Raw genomic sequence first — 17,462 nt, forward strand, 5'->3', positions numbered from 1 at the left:
TGACCTGTCCTTGCGCTTTGTACCACCTGCACTTAACCCGCTGCGCTACCGCCTGACTCCCTTCCTGTGAAAGTCTTAGAGGAGTCCCAGAGGGAGAGCCCTTTCTCTGTAAACCATGACTTGTGCTTTCCTTACCTGCCAGCTGTGGCTGTCCCTGACACCAAGTATGAGCTGCAGAGCGAGCATTAGTCAGCTCTGGCTTATGATGGTGTGGGGGAATTGAACCTGGGACTTGGGAGCCTCAGGCATGAATGTCTCTTTGCATAACCATTATGCTACCTACCTCCACCCAGCTGAGATTCCTTTGTATTGGGAGTGATAGAGTTCCTATTCCATAGGAGTTTCTCCCATAAAGCAGCTAACTGGAGGCCCCAGGGAAGACACTCTTAGAGAAGGGGGAAATGGGGAAATCCAGGGCCAAGGACAAAGGCAGAGTTTGTACATTAGGGTGAATGTTGGCATGAACTTATCTGCACAACTTTTCTTTCAGAAAGACATTGTGGTGGCTTCCAACAAGGTATCATGCAGGGTCATTGCCCTCTCATTCTCAGAAGACAGCAGTTATTTTGTCACTGTTGGGAACCGACATGTGAGGTTCTGGTTCCTGGATGTCTCTACTGAAGCAAAGGTGAGTTTTAGTCTCTGCCACCTCTGTCAGGCCCATGGGAGTAACCAAACAGAATTCCTATTTCTTCCTGAGCTTTGGCGGTAGTGGACTCAAACTGGCTGGTTTCTTCTGCTTCTGGGCCTGTGCTTCCCTGCCTATCTGGGGCCAAACCCAACCCTTTGACTGCCGCCTTCCAGTCACTCTCCCAGAGTATGTGTCTTATTTTATCTTCCCTTCTCCACTCTTAGATGAGCTTTTGAGCTCTGTCACATCTCTGGTCCTGAAAGACTCATCATGACTTTGTTAGGGTCTGGGCTACATGGACAGTGCCTTACTGTGCCCACTTTACCTGCAGGTGACGGCCACAGTACCCCTTGTAGGGCGCTCAGGCATCTTGGGTGAGCTGCACAACAACATCTTCTGTGGTGTGGCTTGTGGCCGGGGCCAGATGGCAGGCAGTACCTTCTGTGTCTCCTATTCGGGTCTCCTCTGCCAGTTCAATGAGAAGAGGGTGCTGGAGAAGTGGATCAACCTAAAGGTATGCCGCCCTCCCTCTCTACCATCAGTGGGGGAAACACTGTCCTCTTGACATGTGTTTCCAGGGATACTCAGCAATGTCTCTGCCTATCACTGATCACACAGATTCTGTGGTTCACTGCTCTTTCTGTTTGTGCTGCCTTGGGTGAGTTATTTTCCATCTCTGGGCTTCAATTTCCTTACCTATAAGAGTGGACCATTAAAAAAAATTTTTTTTTAATTTATTATTGGATAGAGACAGAGAGAAATTGAGAGGACAGAGGCAGAGAAACACCTACAACCCTGAATCACCACTCGTGAAGCTTTCCCCCTGCAGGTGGGGGCCAGGAGCTTGAACCTGGGTTTTTACACATTGTAATGTGAACACTTAGCCATATGTGCCACTGCCTCGCCTCCTTGAACTACTTTTTTTTATATCACATAATTGATAAGGAACTCACTTGAGATAATATGTGTATGGCATTTTGTACAGTGCCTGGCATTATTTACTAGGGACCAAGGCTATACCTGCTTTCCTGTTACTGCTTGATCTTTTTATAGTTCTCTTCAGTCAGCACTCTTGGTTGGTTGGTGAGAAGTCTATTTTTAAAAATTCATATATTTATTTTCCCTTTTGTTGCCTTTGCTGTTTTTTATTGTTGTTGTCATTGATGTCGTGGTTGTTAGATAGGACAGAGAGAAATGGAGAGAGGAGTGGAAGACAGAGAGGAGGAGAGAAAGATAGACTGCCTGTGAAGAGACTCTCCTGCAGGTGGGGAGCCGGGATCTCAAACTGGGATCCTTACGCCAGTCCTTGTGCTTTGTGCCATATGCACTTAACCTGCTGCACTACCGCCCGACTCTCAAGTCTGTATATGTATTTTTTAAACATCTAGGGTATCAGGGTGGCTCACTTGGGAGGATGCTTGCTTTCCTATGCATATGACTTAGCTTTGAGACCAGCTATCTTCACACTTCAGTGTTATAATATCTTTCCTTCTTGTCTTTTGTCATACTGTCCCTGTCTTTATATCTAAAAAAAAATTCAGCTCAGAGCAATGAAATCTACTCAGTGACCAGGAGAAAACTAAGGTGTCATTGACTTAGTAATTTTCTTTTGCTGGAACAATTATACAAGGAGATAGATAGGTATTGGCACAATGAGTAGAGGACATACGCTATTACCATGTGTGATGACTAGGGTCAAACCCTTGACCCCATACACAGGGAGAAACCTTCATAAATGGTAGAGCAGTGTTACAGGTGCCTTTCCTCTCTGTCCTTGTCTCTCCTCTATCAAAGTAGAAAGAAAAAGGAAAAGACGTGTGCCCCCCCCCCCCCCAACTGTAGAGCTATGCAGGCTCCAAGCTCTAGCCATTACTGGTGGCAAAAAGAAAAAAGGGGGGGATATATTTATGTGTATATATACATAGACATACAGAGAGACGCTCACTCACTCATACATCAATTTTAAGCTAGAAGATGACATGCCAATAAATTTCAAGACTCCTTTTTTATTTTTTCTCCCTACAACCTGAGAGTTTGAGTCCAGCCCACTTTTCCTTTCGAGGATAGGATGTCTGGCTCAAAGCAGTAGCATCATGGTTTTTCCCTCTTTTTTCTGATTCCTGTTGAACAGAAATTTTTCAGATGCTGTTGAACAGATATTTTTCAGACACAACTGAGTTCTTCTGTAGATAGCAGTGACAACTCTGTCCCAATTTGTTACCCCTCTCTGCCTGCTGACACATTTCAAATAGTAGTTGGATCCTAATTTCTAAAATCTTAAAAGTTTGCTGAAGTGAGCTTCCTAGACTCAAGTGACTATAAGGATTCTTTGGGAACTATTCTGTCAGTCTTCATGTCCCTGAACCAGGCCACACAAAGCACCAAGTCAATATAAGTTCTCTTTGCCTCCACAGGTCTCCCTGTCGTCCTGCCTCTGTGTCAGCCAGGAGCTCATTTTCTGTGGCTGCACAGATGGAATAGTGCGCATCTTCCAGGCCCACAATCTGCACTACCTTGCCAACCTGCCCAAGCCTCACTACCTCGGAGTGGATGTGTCCCAGGGCTTAGAACACAGGTATTATCTGGTGAGGGCAGAGAGAGGGCCCCACTAAAGTCTTTCTGCTGGCATTCAGCTATGCATGCTGCCAGGTCCATCAACCTGTCTGTCCAGCCCTGGACTAGATGTATAAGACAGCTATAGAAAGGCAGCAAAGGGGCCAGGTGGCACACCTGCTTAAGTGCACATACTACCATGTACAAGGACCAGGGTTCAAGCCCCTGCTTCCCACCTGCACGGGGAAAGCTTAATGAGTGCTGAAGTAGTGCTGCAGGTGTCTCTCTGCCTCTCTCTCTCTCTACCTCCCCATCCTGAAATTCTCTCTATTCTCTCAAATAAATAAAGGGGTAGGGTTAGATAGCATAATGGTTATGCAAAGAGATTCTCATGCCTGAGACTCCAGAGTCCCAGGTTCAATCCCCTGTACCACCATAAACCAGAGCTGAGCAGTGCTCTGGTAAAAATAAATAAATAAATAAATAATTAATAAAAAATCAAATAAAATAAAGGCAGCAAAATCTCTGCCAACATGATGTCTCTGAGAAAGTTCTCTGGCAGTTTATAAACAAGGACATTTCAAATAATAATACTTCAGTGGAACAAAAGCAGACACTTAGCAGACCTTGGGGAGAGAAGGGGTCTGAGTCTGACAGCAAGTGTCAAAACATTAGGGTCAACACACTGGACTTCATGTTATACAGGAACAGCCAGCATGATGAGGCCATTGTGCCTGGGGATGATGGTCAGAAACAGATCAGAGCAGTGGAGACAGGCAGGAGGGCGAGGCAGCCAAGTGTGCATTTTAGGCATCGAGGGTGCAAGATCAGGCTTTAAGTATTAGGTCCCTTTAGCTGCCATGTTGAGAGTAAGTAGAAGGATTGAACTGAGGCATATCCTCTTTATTTTCCCCCAAGTGGGGCAAGGGTTCTACCTAACCAAGGTAGTAGTGATGCCTGGGTCTGCCTCTCGTTAGATTTCTATGTATTAGCATCTGTTTGTTTGTTTGTTTTTCTCCAGAACACTGTTTAAGATTTGGCTTATGGTAGTGCTGTGGATTGGACCAGGGGATCTCAAAGCCTCAGGCTTGAAAGCCTTTTTGCGTACTGTGTCCTTAGCCCCTGCTGCCTTTTCCTAGAGAGAACCTGGAGGATGCAACTAAATGTTACAAAGGAAAGGAGTGAGGGAGCAATCCATAGACAGTATGGCCTAATGGTCTGGCTGTCCATCCCAGTCACCATCTGCCCTGAGCTTTATGACCTTGAGTACATCACCATGTTGACCTATGCTTCTGTGTCTTCATCTGTAAAATATAGTTCCCACTTCATGGTGTTTGAGGGAATCCACTGCAGCCAAAGCCTTCAGCATGGCATATATTAACTATCTAGTAAGCTATAGCCTGGGGTGAGGGGGTGGGGTGAGGGAGGAGGAAAGCCAAGAGATGGCTCCCAGCAACTTTGCATGGGAATTTTCCACTAGGTGTTGGCAGTGCTAAGGAGACAAATGACCAGAAGCACATGTTCATTATTGGCATTCCACGCTCAGAGAGAGGACAGCCCTTGGGGTGGCAAAATACATTAGCAGGAGTCGAAAATTCAAATACTCTCAAGGAGGCTGGAGGAAGCTTCTCATTTACAACCTCTATTAGAAGCAAAGGAAGAGGGAGGAGAAAGTAGAATTGGAGTGGGAGAGGCAGGCCACCATGGCATTACTTTTTTTTTTTTTTTTTGTCACCAGAGTTATGGCTGGGGCTTGGGGCCTGTACAACTAATCCACCATTCTTGGTGGCCATTATTTTTCTTTTCATTTTACTTGATAGGATAGAGAGAAATTGAGAAGGGAGGGGGAGATAGAGAGGGAGAGAGACACCTGCAGCCCTGCTTTACTGCTCATGAAGTTTCCTCCCTCCAGGTGGGGACTGGGAGCTAGAACCCAGAACCTGGGCAAATGTATACTCAACCCAGTGTGCCACTGCTCAGCTCCCTATGGCATTGCTGCATAGAAGTCAGCTCAAGTGTCTCAAGAGGCAACTTTTCTTACTCACCATGACATTGATGATGATTGGACGCATGTTGCCTTGTTAGATTCTTTTGAAAGGCAAAAGCTGTCTATCTGAATACTGTGGCAATGACCTTGATGGTGATTAATCACCTTAGTGGCCTTGTTAGTTTCCTTCTCCACAGGAAGACAGAAGCAGTCTATCCAGACACTGTGGCAATGACCTTCGACCCCATCCACCAGAGGCTGTCATGTGTGTATAAGGACCACAGCATCTACGTATGGGATGTCAAAGATATCAACAAAGTATGCAAGATATGGTCAGAGCTCTTCCACAGCTCCTACGTCTGGAATGTGGAGGTGAGTTCCTCTCTTCCATCCCTCTACTTCTATTCAGCCTGTCTGTAGGCCTTGGGTGGGGGAACCTTTTGCAGAGTTTAGGGACCCACTCACTCATTCCTTCAAGAGATGCTCACAGACTCCCTAATGTGTGCCAGGTGGTGAAGACAACTGGGAAAGAAGCAGCAGCCCTGCCTTTACAGAGCTCACATTTGGGTGGGAGAGTCAACCTATACACATCAATAACTAACAAGCCTGGGAGTAGTATTTTCAGAAGAAAAGCTGAAAGTAGACTAGGGTAAAAGAACACCAGAGGTACAACTCTAGAGAGGAAAGTGGTCAGAGAAGGCCTCTGAGGATGTACCATTAGATCAGAGACCTGCAAAAAATGAGAGAGTGATGCACTCTAGCACTGGGGAAAACGTCAATGTCAAGAGCAAAGGTCCTGCAATGGAATGGTGTGTACTTGAAGTTTTGTTTTCTGTTGACAGATCTTCACTGCTGTGGACCAACTTTTTCAGATAGAAAGAAGGAGGGGGTCTGGGAGGTGGTGCAGTGGATAAAGCATTGGATTTTCAAGCATGAGGTCCTAAGTTTGAGTTCAGGCATCACATGTGCCAAAGTGATGCTTTGATTCTTGTCTCTCTCTCCCTCTCTGTCCCTCTCCATCTCCCTCCCCCTAGTAAATAGAGGGGCTGGCCAGTGGTGTACTCAGTTGAACATGTGCATAGACCCAGGTTCAAATCTTTAATCCCCATTTGCAGAGAAGCTTTACAGAGTTACTGCTGGGGCTTAGTGGCAGCACTATGAATCCACCACTCCTGGTGGTCAGTTTTTCCACCCATACACTGACCCCCCAATTTTATTTCATAGGACAGAGAGAAATTGAGAGTGCAGGGGGAGATAGAAATGGAGAGAGAGAGAGAGACACCTGCAGACCTGCTCCACCACTTGTGAAGTGTCCCTCCAGGGTTATCGCTGAGGCTCAATACCTACACTGTGAATCCACTATTCCTGGAGGCTATTTTTTTTTCCTCTTGTTGCCCTTGTTGATTTATCATTGTTATGGTTATTATTGTTGTTATTGATGCCATTGTTGTTGGACAGTACAGAGAGAAATGAAGAGGGGAGGGAAAGAAAGAGGGGGGAGAGAAAGACACCTGCAGACCTGCTTCACTGCTTATGAAGCAATTCCCCTGCAGGTGCAGAGCCGGGGGCTCAAACCGGGATCCCTACGCTGTTCCTTGCACTTTGTGCCATCTGCGCTTAACCCACTGCACTACTGCTCGACCCCCCAACAGTAATAATTTAAATAATGACCACCAGGAGCTATGTATCAGTCCTACAGGCACCAAACCCAGTGATAAAGCTGTTGGCAATGTAAATAATAATAATAATAATAATAACATGATTTCTTCAAGCTCCATCCAAGATGAGGTAAAGATTCTTCATAATAAAATTTCTTTTAAAATATTTATTTATTTATTCCCTTTTGTTGCCCTTGTTGTTTTATTGTTGTTGTTATTAATGTTGTTGTTGGATAGGACAGGGAGAAATGGAGAGAGAAGGGGAAGACAGAGGGGGAGAGAAAGATAAGACACCTGTAGACCTGATTCACCGCCTGTGAAGCAACTCTCCTACAGGTGGGGAGTGGGGGGCTTGAACTGGGATCCTTACATGGTCCTTAAGCTTTGTACCATGTGCGCTTAGCTATCACCTGACTCCCCATAATAAAATTTCTGTGATCATTCTTTTTTTTAAATTTTTTTATTTTATTTTATTTTTTTATATTTATTTATTTTCCCTTTTGTTGCCCTTGTTGTTTAACATTGTTGTGGTTATTATTGTTGTTATTGACATCGTTATTGTTGGATAGGACAGAGAGAAATGGAGTGAGGAGGGGAAGACAGAGGGGGAGAGAAACATAGACACCTGCAGACCTGCTTCACCTCCTGTGAAGCGACTCCCCTGCAGGTGGGGAGCCTGGGGCTTGAACTGGATCCCTAAGCCAGTCCTTGCGCTTTGCGCTACGCGCTCTTAACCTGCTGCGTCACCGCCGGACTCCCGATCATTCTTAAAAAAAAATAAGGGGGAATCGGGCTGTAGCACAGCTGGTTAAGTGCAAGTGGCGCAAAGCACAAGGACCAGCATAAGGATCTAGGTTCCAGCCCCTGGCTCCCCACCTGCAGGGGAGTCACTTCACAGGCGGTGAATCAGCAGATCTGCAGGTGTCTATCTTTCCTCACCCCCTCTCTGTCTTCCCCTCCTCTCTCCATTTTTCTCTGTCCTATCCAACAATGACGACATCAATAACAACAACAATAATAACTACAACAATAAAAATAAGGGCAACAAAAGGAAATAAATAAATAAAAATTAGGGGCCAGGCAGTGGTGCACCTGGTTAAGTGCATGCATTATAGTATGAGAGGATGCAGGTTCAAACCCCTGGTTTCCACCTGCAGGAGGAAAGCTTCACAAGTGGTCTCTTTCCCTCTCTCCCTTTCCCCTCTGAGTTTCTCCCTGTTTCTGTTCAATAATAAGTACATAAATAATATTTTTTAAATGAGTACATTTAAAAATAAATTTTAATTTTAAAAAATATTAAAAAGAAGGAGGGAAAGGCACCACAGCATCAAAGCTTCCTTCAATGTAGTGGGGGCTAGACTTGAACCTGGATCGAGTACATGACAAAGCTGGTACACTATCTGATGTACTATTTTGCCAGCCATCTGTTTTTGAGATAAGACAAAGAGTAGAAAGGAAGAGTTAGATTGTAGGACCAGCAAAATAACTCACTTGGATATTGTGCTGCTCTGCTACATGAGAGACCCAGGTTTGAGCTCCGTCTCCACTGTGTTGAAGGAAACTTTGGTTCTATGGTCTCTTCCACTCTACCTCTGCTTCATTGTCTCTATCCAAAAAAGGAAACATTATTTTGCTAAAAATTCTTAGTGCTATGGGGCTGGTGGTGGTGCACCTGGTTACATGTTACAATGTTACAATGCATAAAGTGCATGTTACAATGCATAAAGACTCAGGTCCTCATAAGCAGGAAGAAACCTTCACAAGTGGTGAAACAGTGCTGTAGGTATCTCTGTCTCTCTCCTTCTCTATCCCCCCCCCTTCCCTCTTGATTTCTGGCTGTCTGTATTCAATATATATATATATATATGTATGTGTGTGTGTATATATATATTTATTATGTTTATTTACTAGATAGACAGCTAGAAATTGAGAGGAAGGGGGAGACAGACAGAGACACACCTGCAACACTGCTTCACCACTTGCAAAGCTTTCTCCCTGCAGGTGGGGGCTGGTGGCTCGAACCTGGGTCCTTGCGCATTGTAATATGTGCGCTCAACCAGGTGCGTCACCACCTGGCCCCAATGTCTATTCAATAAATAAAGATAAAAAAAAAATTTTTTTTTCTTAAAAAATTCTTACTGCTACTAATACTAATGCTTGACCTAGAGAAATATACTTACAGTGACCCACTTTGGAATTTGAAAAATAATTTTCTTTCTCTGAATAGGTATTAATTATTCAGCCTTTTGACTCTTTAGATGCATCTTCTTTCATGGATCTTACCTTTCTATTGATGGTACTTTCTCACTTAATAGGAGTATTTTTCAAGATACATATGTGTATTTAATATATATGTGTATCTTAAAACATCTTTATTCAAATATATGTGTGTGTATGTATATATGAATGTGTTCTCCTTGAATAAAAAAAGAAATATTACAGACAAGGCCAATGTCTCATTTGATCACTTCCCTACCCCCTAGCCATGCTCTGTCACTCTTACCCTAATTTAGTTTATTATGTCATGCCATCTTTCAGTTCATTTTCTTCGCATCGGTCTATCATTCATACAGATATGTATGTCCTCAGTAAAAATATCTGTGAATGGATCTTTTTATCAGTTCTGGAAGCACTTCAGTTGCTATAGATAAAAGACTTGTTTTCACCCCATTCTTTGCTGTCTTCTATAACTCTAATGTCCTAGCTCATCTAACCTTCATATTTAAAAACAATAAAACAAGTGATCTAGAAAGCCATGAAAAGAAATGTACAATTTACTGATTACTGTTAGCTGCTGATGCTCATTACATAGATCCATTTGTCACTAGGGCTTGCAGTATGGTGATGTTCTAATTCTATCATTTCTTTTTATTAGTTGGACTACTTAACATGAAGATATACTTCCCCTCATCTACCATTTGGTCACCCAGTGGTACACTTCATATAGGAAAGGCAGGATAAATGCTTGATTATTTTCCTTTATTTACCAGTTTTCAAGAGAATGAATTGGTTCCTTGTCCTCTGAAGGTAACTAGTTATTTTATTTTTATTTTTATTTTCCCTTTTGTTGCCGTTTTTTTTATTGTTGTTGTAGTTGTTGTTATTGATGTTGTCGTTGTTAGGACAGAGAGATATGGAAAGAGGAGGGGAAGACAGGGGAGAGAAAGGTAGACACCTGCAGACCTGCTTCACCGCTTGTGAAGCAACTCCCCTGCAGGTGGGGACCGAGGGGCTCGAACTGGGATCCTCATGCCAGTCCTTGCACTTCGTGCCACTGCTCTACCGCCTAACTCCTGGTAACTACTTGTTTTTATTTACTATCATTCTAAATTCATATATCTGAATATCTTGGATCTGTTTCAATTCACTGCAATTATAAATAGTATCAGAGCTCAGTTTGTCTCCTCTCAACTGTAAGAGCCTCTGAGCCATTTAGAAAGGACCCAAGTCATTTTTCATAGTTACATTGCTATCTTGGATGATAAAAGGTTCCAACCTCATCTTTATACATTTCCTGCCCAATACTTGAAATCCACATTTGATTTTCTTTTGTTTCAATCCAAACTGATTTTTCAGACTCCCAGTCCATGTACTAGGGATATTCTAACTAATTGAATTCATCCTTCCAGAGTCTTAGTTCTTTAAAACATAGGGGTGATGGGAGTAGAATATCCCTGGCTTAATATATAATCAGTCCCACATTATATAGACAGTAGTTTAAGTATAATTATTCAATTCTGAAAATAGTCAAAGCAAAAACACTTAAAATTATATTGTACCTCTGTGATCAAAGCTGTTGCTATTATTTCTCTTTTGAACTCAATCATTTTGGGAGAGATGTAAGTTCATATATGTTTATTGTGATAAATCATACTTAAAATTTGCCATTTAAAAATTTTAAATGGGGGCCAGACAGTAGTACAGCAGGTTAAGTGCACATGGTGCGAAGCACAAGGACTGGTGTAAGGATCACAGTTTGAAGCCCAGCTCCCTACCTATAGGGGGTCGCTTCACAAGTGGTGAAGCAGATCTGCAGGTACCTCTCTCTCCCCCCTCTGTCTTCCCTTCCTCTCTCGATTTCTCTCTGTCCTATCCAACAACAACAACAACAACAATAATAATAGCAACAAAAGGGAAAAAATAGCCTTCAGGAGCAATGGGTTCATAGTGTAGGCACCGAGCCCCATTAATAAGCCTGGAGGCAAAAAAAAAAAATAAAACAGACAGTTTTGTGCCATTTGGTACACTCACATGTTCTGCAATTGTCACTGTTACCTAGTTATGGAATATTTTCATTACCCTAAAAGGAAACTCTGTACTCATTAAGTAATTATTTCCCATTTCCTTTCCTTTCAATATCTAACAACTAATCTTTCTATCACTGAATTTGCATATTCTGAATATTTCATGTAAAAGGAACCACAGATTATGTGGTGTTTGTATTTTACTTCTTTCACTTGGTGTAGTATATATATTTCCAGGTTTATCTGTGTGGTTTTTTTTTTTTTAAGATTTTATTTATTTATGAGAAAGGAGAGAGAAAGAACCAGACATCACTCTGGTACATATGCTGCCGGGGATCAAACTTGGGACCTCATGCTTGAGAGTCCAAAGTTTTACCACTGTGCCACCTCCCAGACCTCCTTTTTTAAGGTTAAGTCATAGTTCATTGTACGGGTAATACTACATTTTTGTCATCTTTTCATTAGTTCATGAACATTTGGATTCTTTTTAAATTGGTGAACATTTGGAGTGTCTGATGATTATGAATAATGCTGCTGTGAACATTGATGCACAAGCATTGTCTGAGAATCTGTTTTCAGTTCTTTTGGAATTATATACCCAGGAGCAGAAATGTTGGACATATGGCATTTCTGTATTTAACTTTATGAGAAACCACCAAACTTTTCCACGGCAGCTGTACTATTTTACATCTCCATCAGCAACATATCTACATCTTTGCCAACACTAGTTATTTTTCTGTTTGTTTTTTTCTTCTTTTCCTTATTTTATTATTATTTATTATAGCATTCTTCGTATTTGTGAGTTGGAACCATATTGTAATTTTGACTTACATTTCTGTAATGATTTTTTTTTTTTTTGCCTCCATTCACTGAGGCTAGGTGCCAGCACTACAAATCCACCACCATTTCTAGTGGCTTTTTTTTTCTTCTATTTTTATTTGACAGGATAAAGAGAAATTGAGAGGGGAGGAGAAATAGGAAGGTGGAGAGAAAGATAAGCATTGCTTATGAAGTGTTCCCCCTGCAGGTGGGGAGTGGGGGCTCAAACCCAGGTCTTTGTGCATGTGAGCTTAACCAGGTGCATCACTACCCAGCCCCCTGTTTTTATGTTTTTTGTTTGTTTGTTTTTGTTTTTCCAGAGCACTGCTTAGTCTGACATTTGGTGGTTCTGGGGATTAGAACCTGGGACCTCAGAGCCACAGGTATTCAGGCATTGATGGTCAGTTGCATAACCATTTACACTGTTTCCTCAGTTCAAATTTTGTTTTGTTTTTCATTCAGCATAATTCCCTTGAGATCAGTTCAAATTATTGCAACATGGCTTATTTCTTTTTTATTGTTGTACATTATGGTTTGCATATAGCTTGCTTTAACCATTCATTCATTCAGTAAGGATATTTGTGTTGTTTATGGTTTTTTATTATTGCTCATAAAGCTCCTGAGAACATTCCTATATAGGTTTCTGTGTGAATCATGTTTCTATTTTTCTGGACTAAATGTTTTAAGTGTACAATTTCTGGGTTATATGTTAAATGTGTATTTTCACAAGAAACTGCTTAGGCTGTTTTATAGGCTGAATGTTTCATTTTACAGTTTGACTCGCATTGTATGAGAGATTCAGTATCTACAGTCTTCACCATTTCATTTTTATTTTTTTGCTGCTAAGGCTATTGTTGGAACTAAGTGCCTACAAAATCCACTGTTTCCTCTTTTTATTATTACTATTTATTTTTATCTTCCTATTTTGATGCAGGGTAAGCAATAAGAGAGGGAAGAGAGAAAGAGAGACATCAGAAGCATTGCTCCACTACTTGTGAAACTTGTCCTCATGCAAGGTGGGGACCAGGGGCTTGACCCTGGGTCCTTGTGCATGATAGTCTATGTGCTCTACTGATTGCACTACCATCCAGCTACTCATTTTTTGTTTTCAATACTTTTCTTTTCACCTATTTAAAAAGATATATTAACGAGGGTTGGAGGGTGGGGTGAGGGGAGAAAGAAAAAGCATGAGAGAGGATGCCATAGCATCACTCTGGTACATGCTCAAACTCAGGACTTCATACTTGACAGTCTGACACTTTATCTACTGCATCACCTCCCAGGCCAGCTTCCCACCTATTAACCAATAACTCATCTTTTGTGTTTATCTACTCTTGGGCTCCTTCTACTTTTCTGAAATGGTTCTTCACGTCTTTCTAAATGAATGAATTTTACTTAAAAGCCCTTTCCATTCTATTGCCTTAACTGTGAATTTTTCTATTTATCTTTAAGTTTTCCATATGTTAGATGCTTTTGTTAATGTCTTTTATTTTGAACCTTACAGGTTTGGCACCTTTTATGGAAATGCATTTCTGTTATGCTTTTTTGTTTTCTTTGACTTAAAAATGTAACTTTTAGAGGCTGGGCAGTGATATACCTAGCAGAGCCACACACATTATCACGTGCAAAAACATGAACCCACAGTCCCCACCTGCAGGGCAGAGAAGTTTCTGAATAGTGAAGCCGTGCTGTAGGTGTCATCTGTCTTTCTATGTTCCCCTTCCCTCTTTCTTTTTCTTTTTTTTTTTTTTTTAATTTTTGTATTATTATCTTTATTTATTGGATACAGAAAAAAAAGGGGGCCAATAAAGAAATTTAAAAAAAAAGAGGGAAGGGGGAAAAAGAGGGAGAGAGACACCTGTAGCCCTGCTTCACCACTTGCAAAGCTTTCCCCTTACAAGTGGGGACCAGGGGCTCAAACCTGAATCCTAGCACATTATAATATGTGTGCCACAACCTGGCCCCTCCCTCAATTTCTTTATATCCTATCAAATCAAAGAGAAAATAAAGTAACTTTGGGATTTAAACTGGGTTCTTTTTTAATTTCCATATGATTCTAGCTTTTTCTACATTTTTGGAAGTTGGTATGATTCAGATCAGATTTTTTTTTTTAAAGATTTTATTTATTTGCAAGAATCGGTGTAAGGATCCCAGTCCGAGCCCCCAGCTCCTCTCCCCACCTGAAGGGGAGTCACTTCATAAGTGGTGAAGCAGGTCTGCAGGTGTCTTATCTTTCCCCCCTCTCTATCTTACTCTCCTCTCTCCATTTCTTTCTGTCCTATCCAACAACAATGATGACATCAATAATAATAATAACTACAACAGTAAAACAACAAGGGCAACAAAAGGGAATAAATGAATAAATATATATATATTTTTTAAAGTTTACATATTTTTAATAACTAAATGATCAGGTTTTTTAAATTTTTGTTTATTAATGATTAAGATAGGAGGAGAGAGAAAGAACCAGTTATCACTTGGTACATGTGCTGCTGGGGCTTGATACTCAGGACCTCATGCTTGAGAGTTCAGTGCTTTATCCACTGAGCCATCTCCCAGACCACAAATAAATATATTTTTAAAAGATTTTATTTATTTGTTAATTAGAAAGGCAGAAGAGAGAAAGAACCAGACATCACTCTGGTATATGTGTTGTCATGGATTGAACTCAGGACCTCATGTTTGAGAGTTCAATGCTTTATCCACTGTGCCATCTCCCAGACCACCAGAACAGATTTTATAACTTCATAAGAAAAGAAATTGCACTAAGGAAACAGTATAATGGCGATACAACAGTCATTCAAGCTTGAGACTCTGAGATCCTATGTTCAGTCCCCAGCACTGCCATAAGCCAGAGCTGAGTGGGTGGGTGGGTGGGTGGGTGTGTGCACTGTTTTTATTCTCTCTCCATATGTAATTATTTGGGGACCAGGGGATGGCTCACCCTGTAGAATGAGTTTTTTGTTTTATTTATTTATTTATTTATTTATTTATTTATTTATACCAGAGCACTACTCAGCTCTGGCTTATGGTAGTGCAAGGGATTGAACCTGGGACCTCAAGAGCCTCAGACATGAGAGTCTCTTTGTAGAACCATTATGCTATCTCCCTTGCCCTAGAGTGAGCTCTTTTACCATGCACTAGGAACCCAGATTTGAGTCCTTGGCACCCTACTGAAGTACCATGAACAGCAGATACTGTGGTTTTTCTCCTCCTGTCTCTTGTCTTTGCCTCCTCTTTCCTTCTTTGTTTCTCCCTTAGAAGGAGAGGGGGAAAAGTCCACCAAGAGCAATTGAATCACTCAGGCATAAAGTTTAAGTCACTTGGGTACATTTGGCCTCCCAGGCCAAAATACATCGTTCTCTCTCTCTCTCTCTCTCTCTCTCTGCCTGTCACCCTTTATCTGGGAATAAAGGTAGGGGAAGAGTATATTGAGAATGGTGGAATTGTGCCGGTGCAAAGCTTAGGTGGGGGTGAGGAGAGTACAGATTGCTTTCTGGTAGTTTCTTGTTATGTTCCTATTTATGTCTCTACTTCTGTAGAAACCTCCTCTTTTCTTTGCTCTTCTTATCTCTATCTTGATGAAATTTGTTTCCAGTTCCAGTAGTTTCTCCTCAGTATGGGCCTTTTGTCCTGAAAGGTCAGTTTTGTGAGATCACAGACTACTCCAGCTACTTCAGACCTTTCTGCTAAGCACTTTCACTTAACCCCTAGGAGTGGATAAAACCCTCCTGGCTTCAGCTACTATTCACTTTGGTCCATTGTATGTTCCATTGTGTACCTGCTGGCCACTTTGGGGATATCCTGTTCTTGGATCTTTCAGGTACCTCATTGTTTGTTTCTGCTTTCTCTCACAAATATGTTGGTAACCTGTATGTTTTATGCCCTGTGGTAGTTCCTTCCCTCTTGTTTATATTGGGAGTTAGAGGAAAGTCTTATCAGTCAGTTTTGCAATAAACATTGATGAGGTTTTGCTGTCTTGTTGCTCTCATTCATTTTATTCTGTACTGCTACTGTCATCATCATCTTCATCATTTTGGACACCAGTCCAAAATGCTTATCTGTAGCTTACTTTTTTTTTTTTTTTACCAAAACACAACTGTATACCATTGTTTACATGATTCATAATTGAAATAGTTGTAATGAACCATCCTTTCCCTTATTCTTGGGGGATTACAGGTATATCCTGAGTTTGAAGATCAGAGAGCTTGTCTACCATCAGGATCTTTTCTGACTTGTTCCTCAGACAACACCATTCGCTTCTGGAACATGGATAACAGCCCTAACTCTCAATGGCAGAAAAATATCTTCAGTAATGTGAGTGACTTCATTGTGAAGCATTTTGGAGGAAGAACAAAGACCTATGTTATTTTCTTATTTAGATTTCTTTGTTGGGGAAAGACCTACTGCTAGCTAGGATATGCAGACAGGATGGAGTCTTCTGGAAGCTAAGTATTAGGCTTCATTAAGATAGAAATCAGGAGCCAAAGCAGCTCATTCTCCCTCTTTGGAACCAGAATGGCCACTTTTCTTTTCTCTCTCTCACTCTCTTTCTGAGGTGGACTCTTCTTTCTAATTCTTTCCACTGATCAGCTCCTGCTCCCCAGGTGCATTTGCACACATTTACTCCAGGCAACTCAGCATAATAAGCAGAATGAAATTGCTCTCTCAATCTTGAGTCAGAATTCCCTGGAAAAGCACATGGTGTGTCAAACCCAGTGGGCACTCAATCTTTCTATCTAGCAGTTACATGTTGACGCCTCAAGTGGTGGTACTGTCAGAATTGCAATGAGAGCTATAGTAGGAGACTGGAAAGAAAACAGTTTTCTGGAGAAATAGTTGGTATTGAGCCAGAGTCGTATCTCATCAGGTAGGGTATGTGCCTCGATATTCACTGGACCCAGGTTCAAGCCTTGGCATTACATGAGAGATACTTTGGAAATGGAGGAAGCTCCAGTGCTATGGTGTCTCTTTAGCTGAGTGAAAAAAAATCGGTTGGCCTGGGTGGTGGCACACCTGGTTAAGTGCACACATTACAGTGCACAAGGACCTGGGTTCAAGCCCCCAGTCCTCACTTGGAGGGAGAAAGCTTCACAAGTGGTGAAGCAGATCTACAAGTATCTTTCTGTATCTCTAACTCCCTCTTCCCTCTAAATTTCTCTATGTTCTATCAAATAAATAAAGTTAAAAAAAATTTAAAAAAGAAAACAGTCTAGGGAGTCAGGTGGTAGCGCAGTGGGTTAAGCGCATGTGGCGCAAAGCGCAAGGACCCACATAAGGATCCTGGTTCGAGTCCCCGGCTCCCCATCTGTAGGGGAGTCACTTCACAGGAGGTGAAGCAGGTCTGCAGGTGTCTTTCTCTCCCATTCTCTGTCTTCCCCTCCTCTCTCCATTTCTCTCTGTCCTATCCAACAACATCAGTAACAACAGTAACAACTATAACAATAAAACCAGGGCAACAAAAGGGAATAAATAAATATAAAAAAAGAAGAATATCAAAAGAAAAAAGAAACAGTCTGGGAATAGCAAAATCACACCTGTGTGAGTCCCTGGCTCAAATAAAAAAGTGT

The 17,462-nt window shown here is 41.7% G+C and overlaps 1 protein-coding gene across 2 annotated transcripts in view; it reads left to right on the forward strand.

Annotated features, from left to right (window-relative positions):
• Positions 1-17,462, forward strand: part of WDR62 (WD repeat domain 62) — a 63,607-nt gene that overhangs the window by 14,472 nt on the left and 31,673 nt on the right. For both annotated transcript variants that reach the window (XM_060185785.1, XM_060185786.1), the window contains exons 6-10: positions 491-628; positions 963-1,145; positions 3,046-3,206; positions 5,354-5,543; positions 16,072-16,209. In XM_060185785.1, the coding sequence (XP_060041768.1) occupies positions 491-628; positions 963-1,145; positions 3,046-3,206; positions 5,354-5,543; positions 16,072-16,209 (810 nt within the window). The remainder of the gene's footprint in view (positions 1-490; positions 629-962; positions 1,146-3,045; positions 3,207-5,353; positions 5,544-16,071; positions 16,210-17,462) is intronic.

Source organism: Erinaceus europaeus, chromosome 2, assembly GCF_950295315.1.
Source record: "Erinaceus europaeus chromosome 2, mEriEur2.1, whole genome shotgun sequence".
In the NCBI taxonomy this organism is placed as follows: domain Eukaryota; kingdom Metazoa; phylum Chordata; class Mammalia; order Eulipotyphla; family Erinaceidae; genus Erinaceus; species Erinaceus europaeus.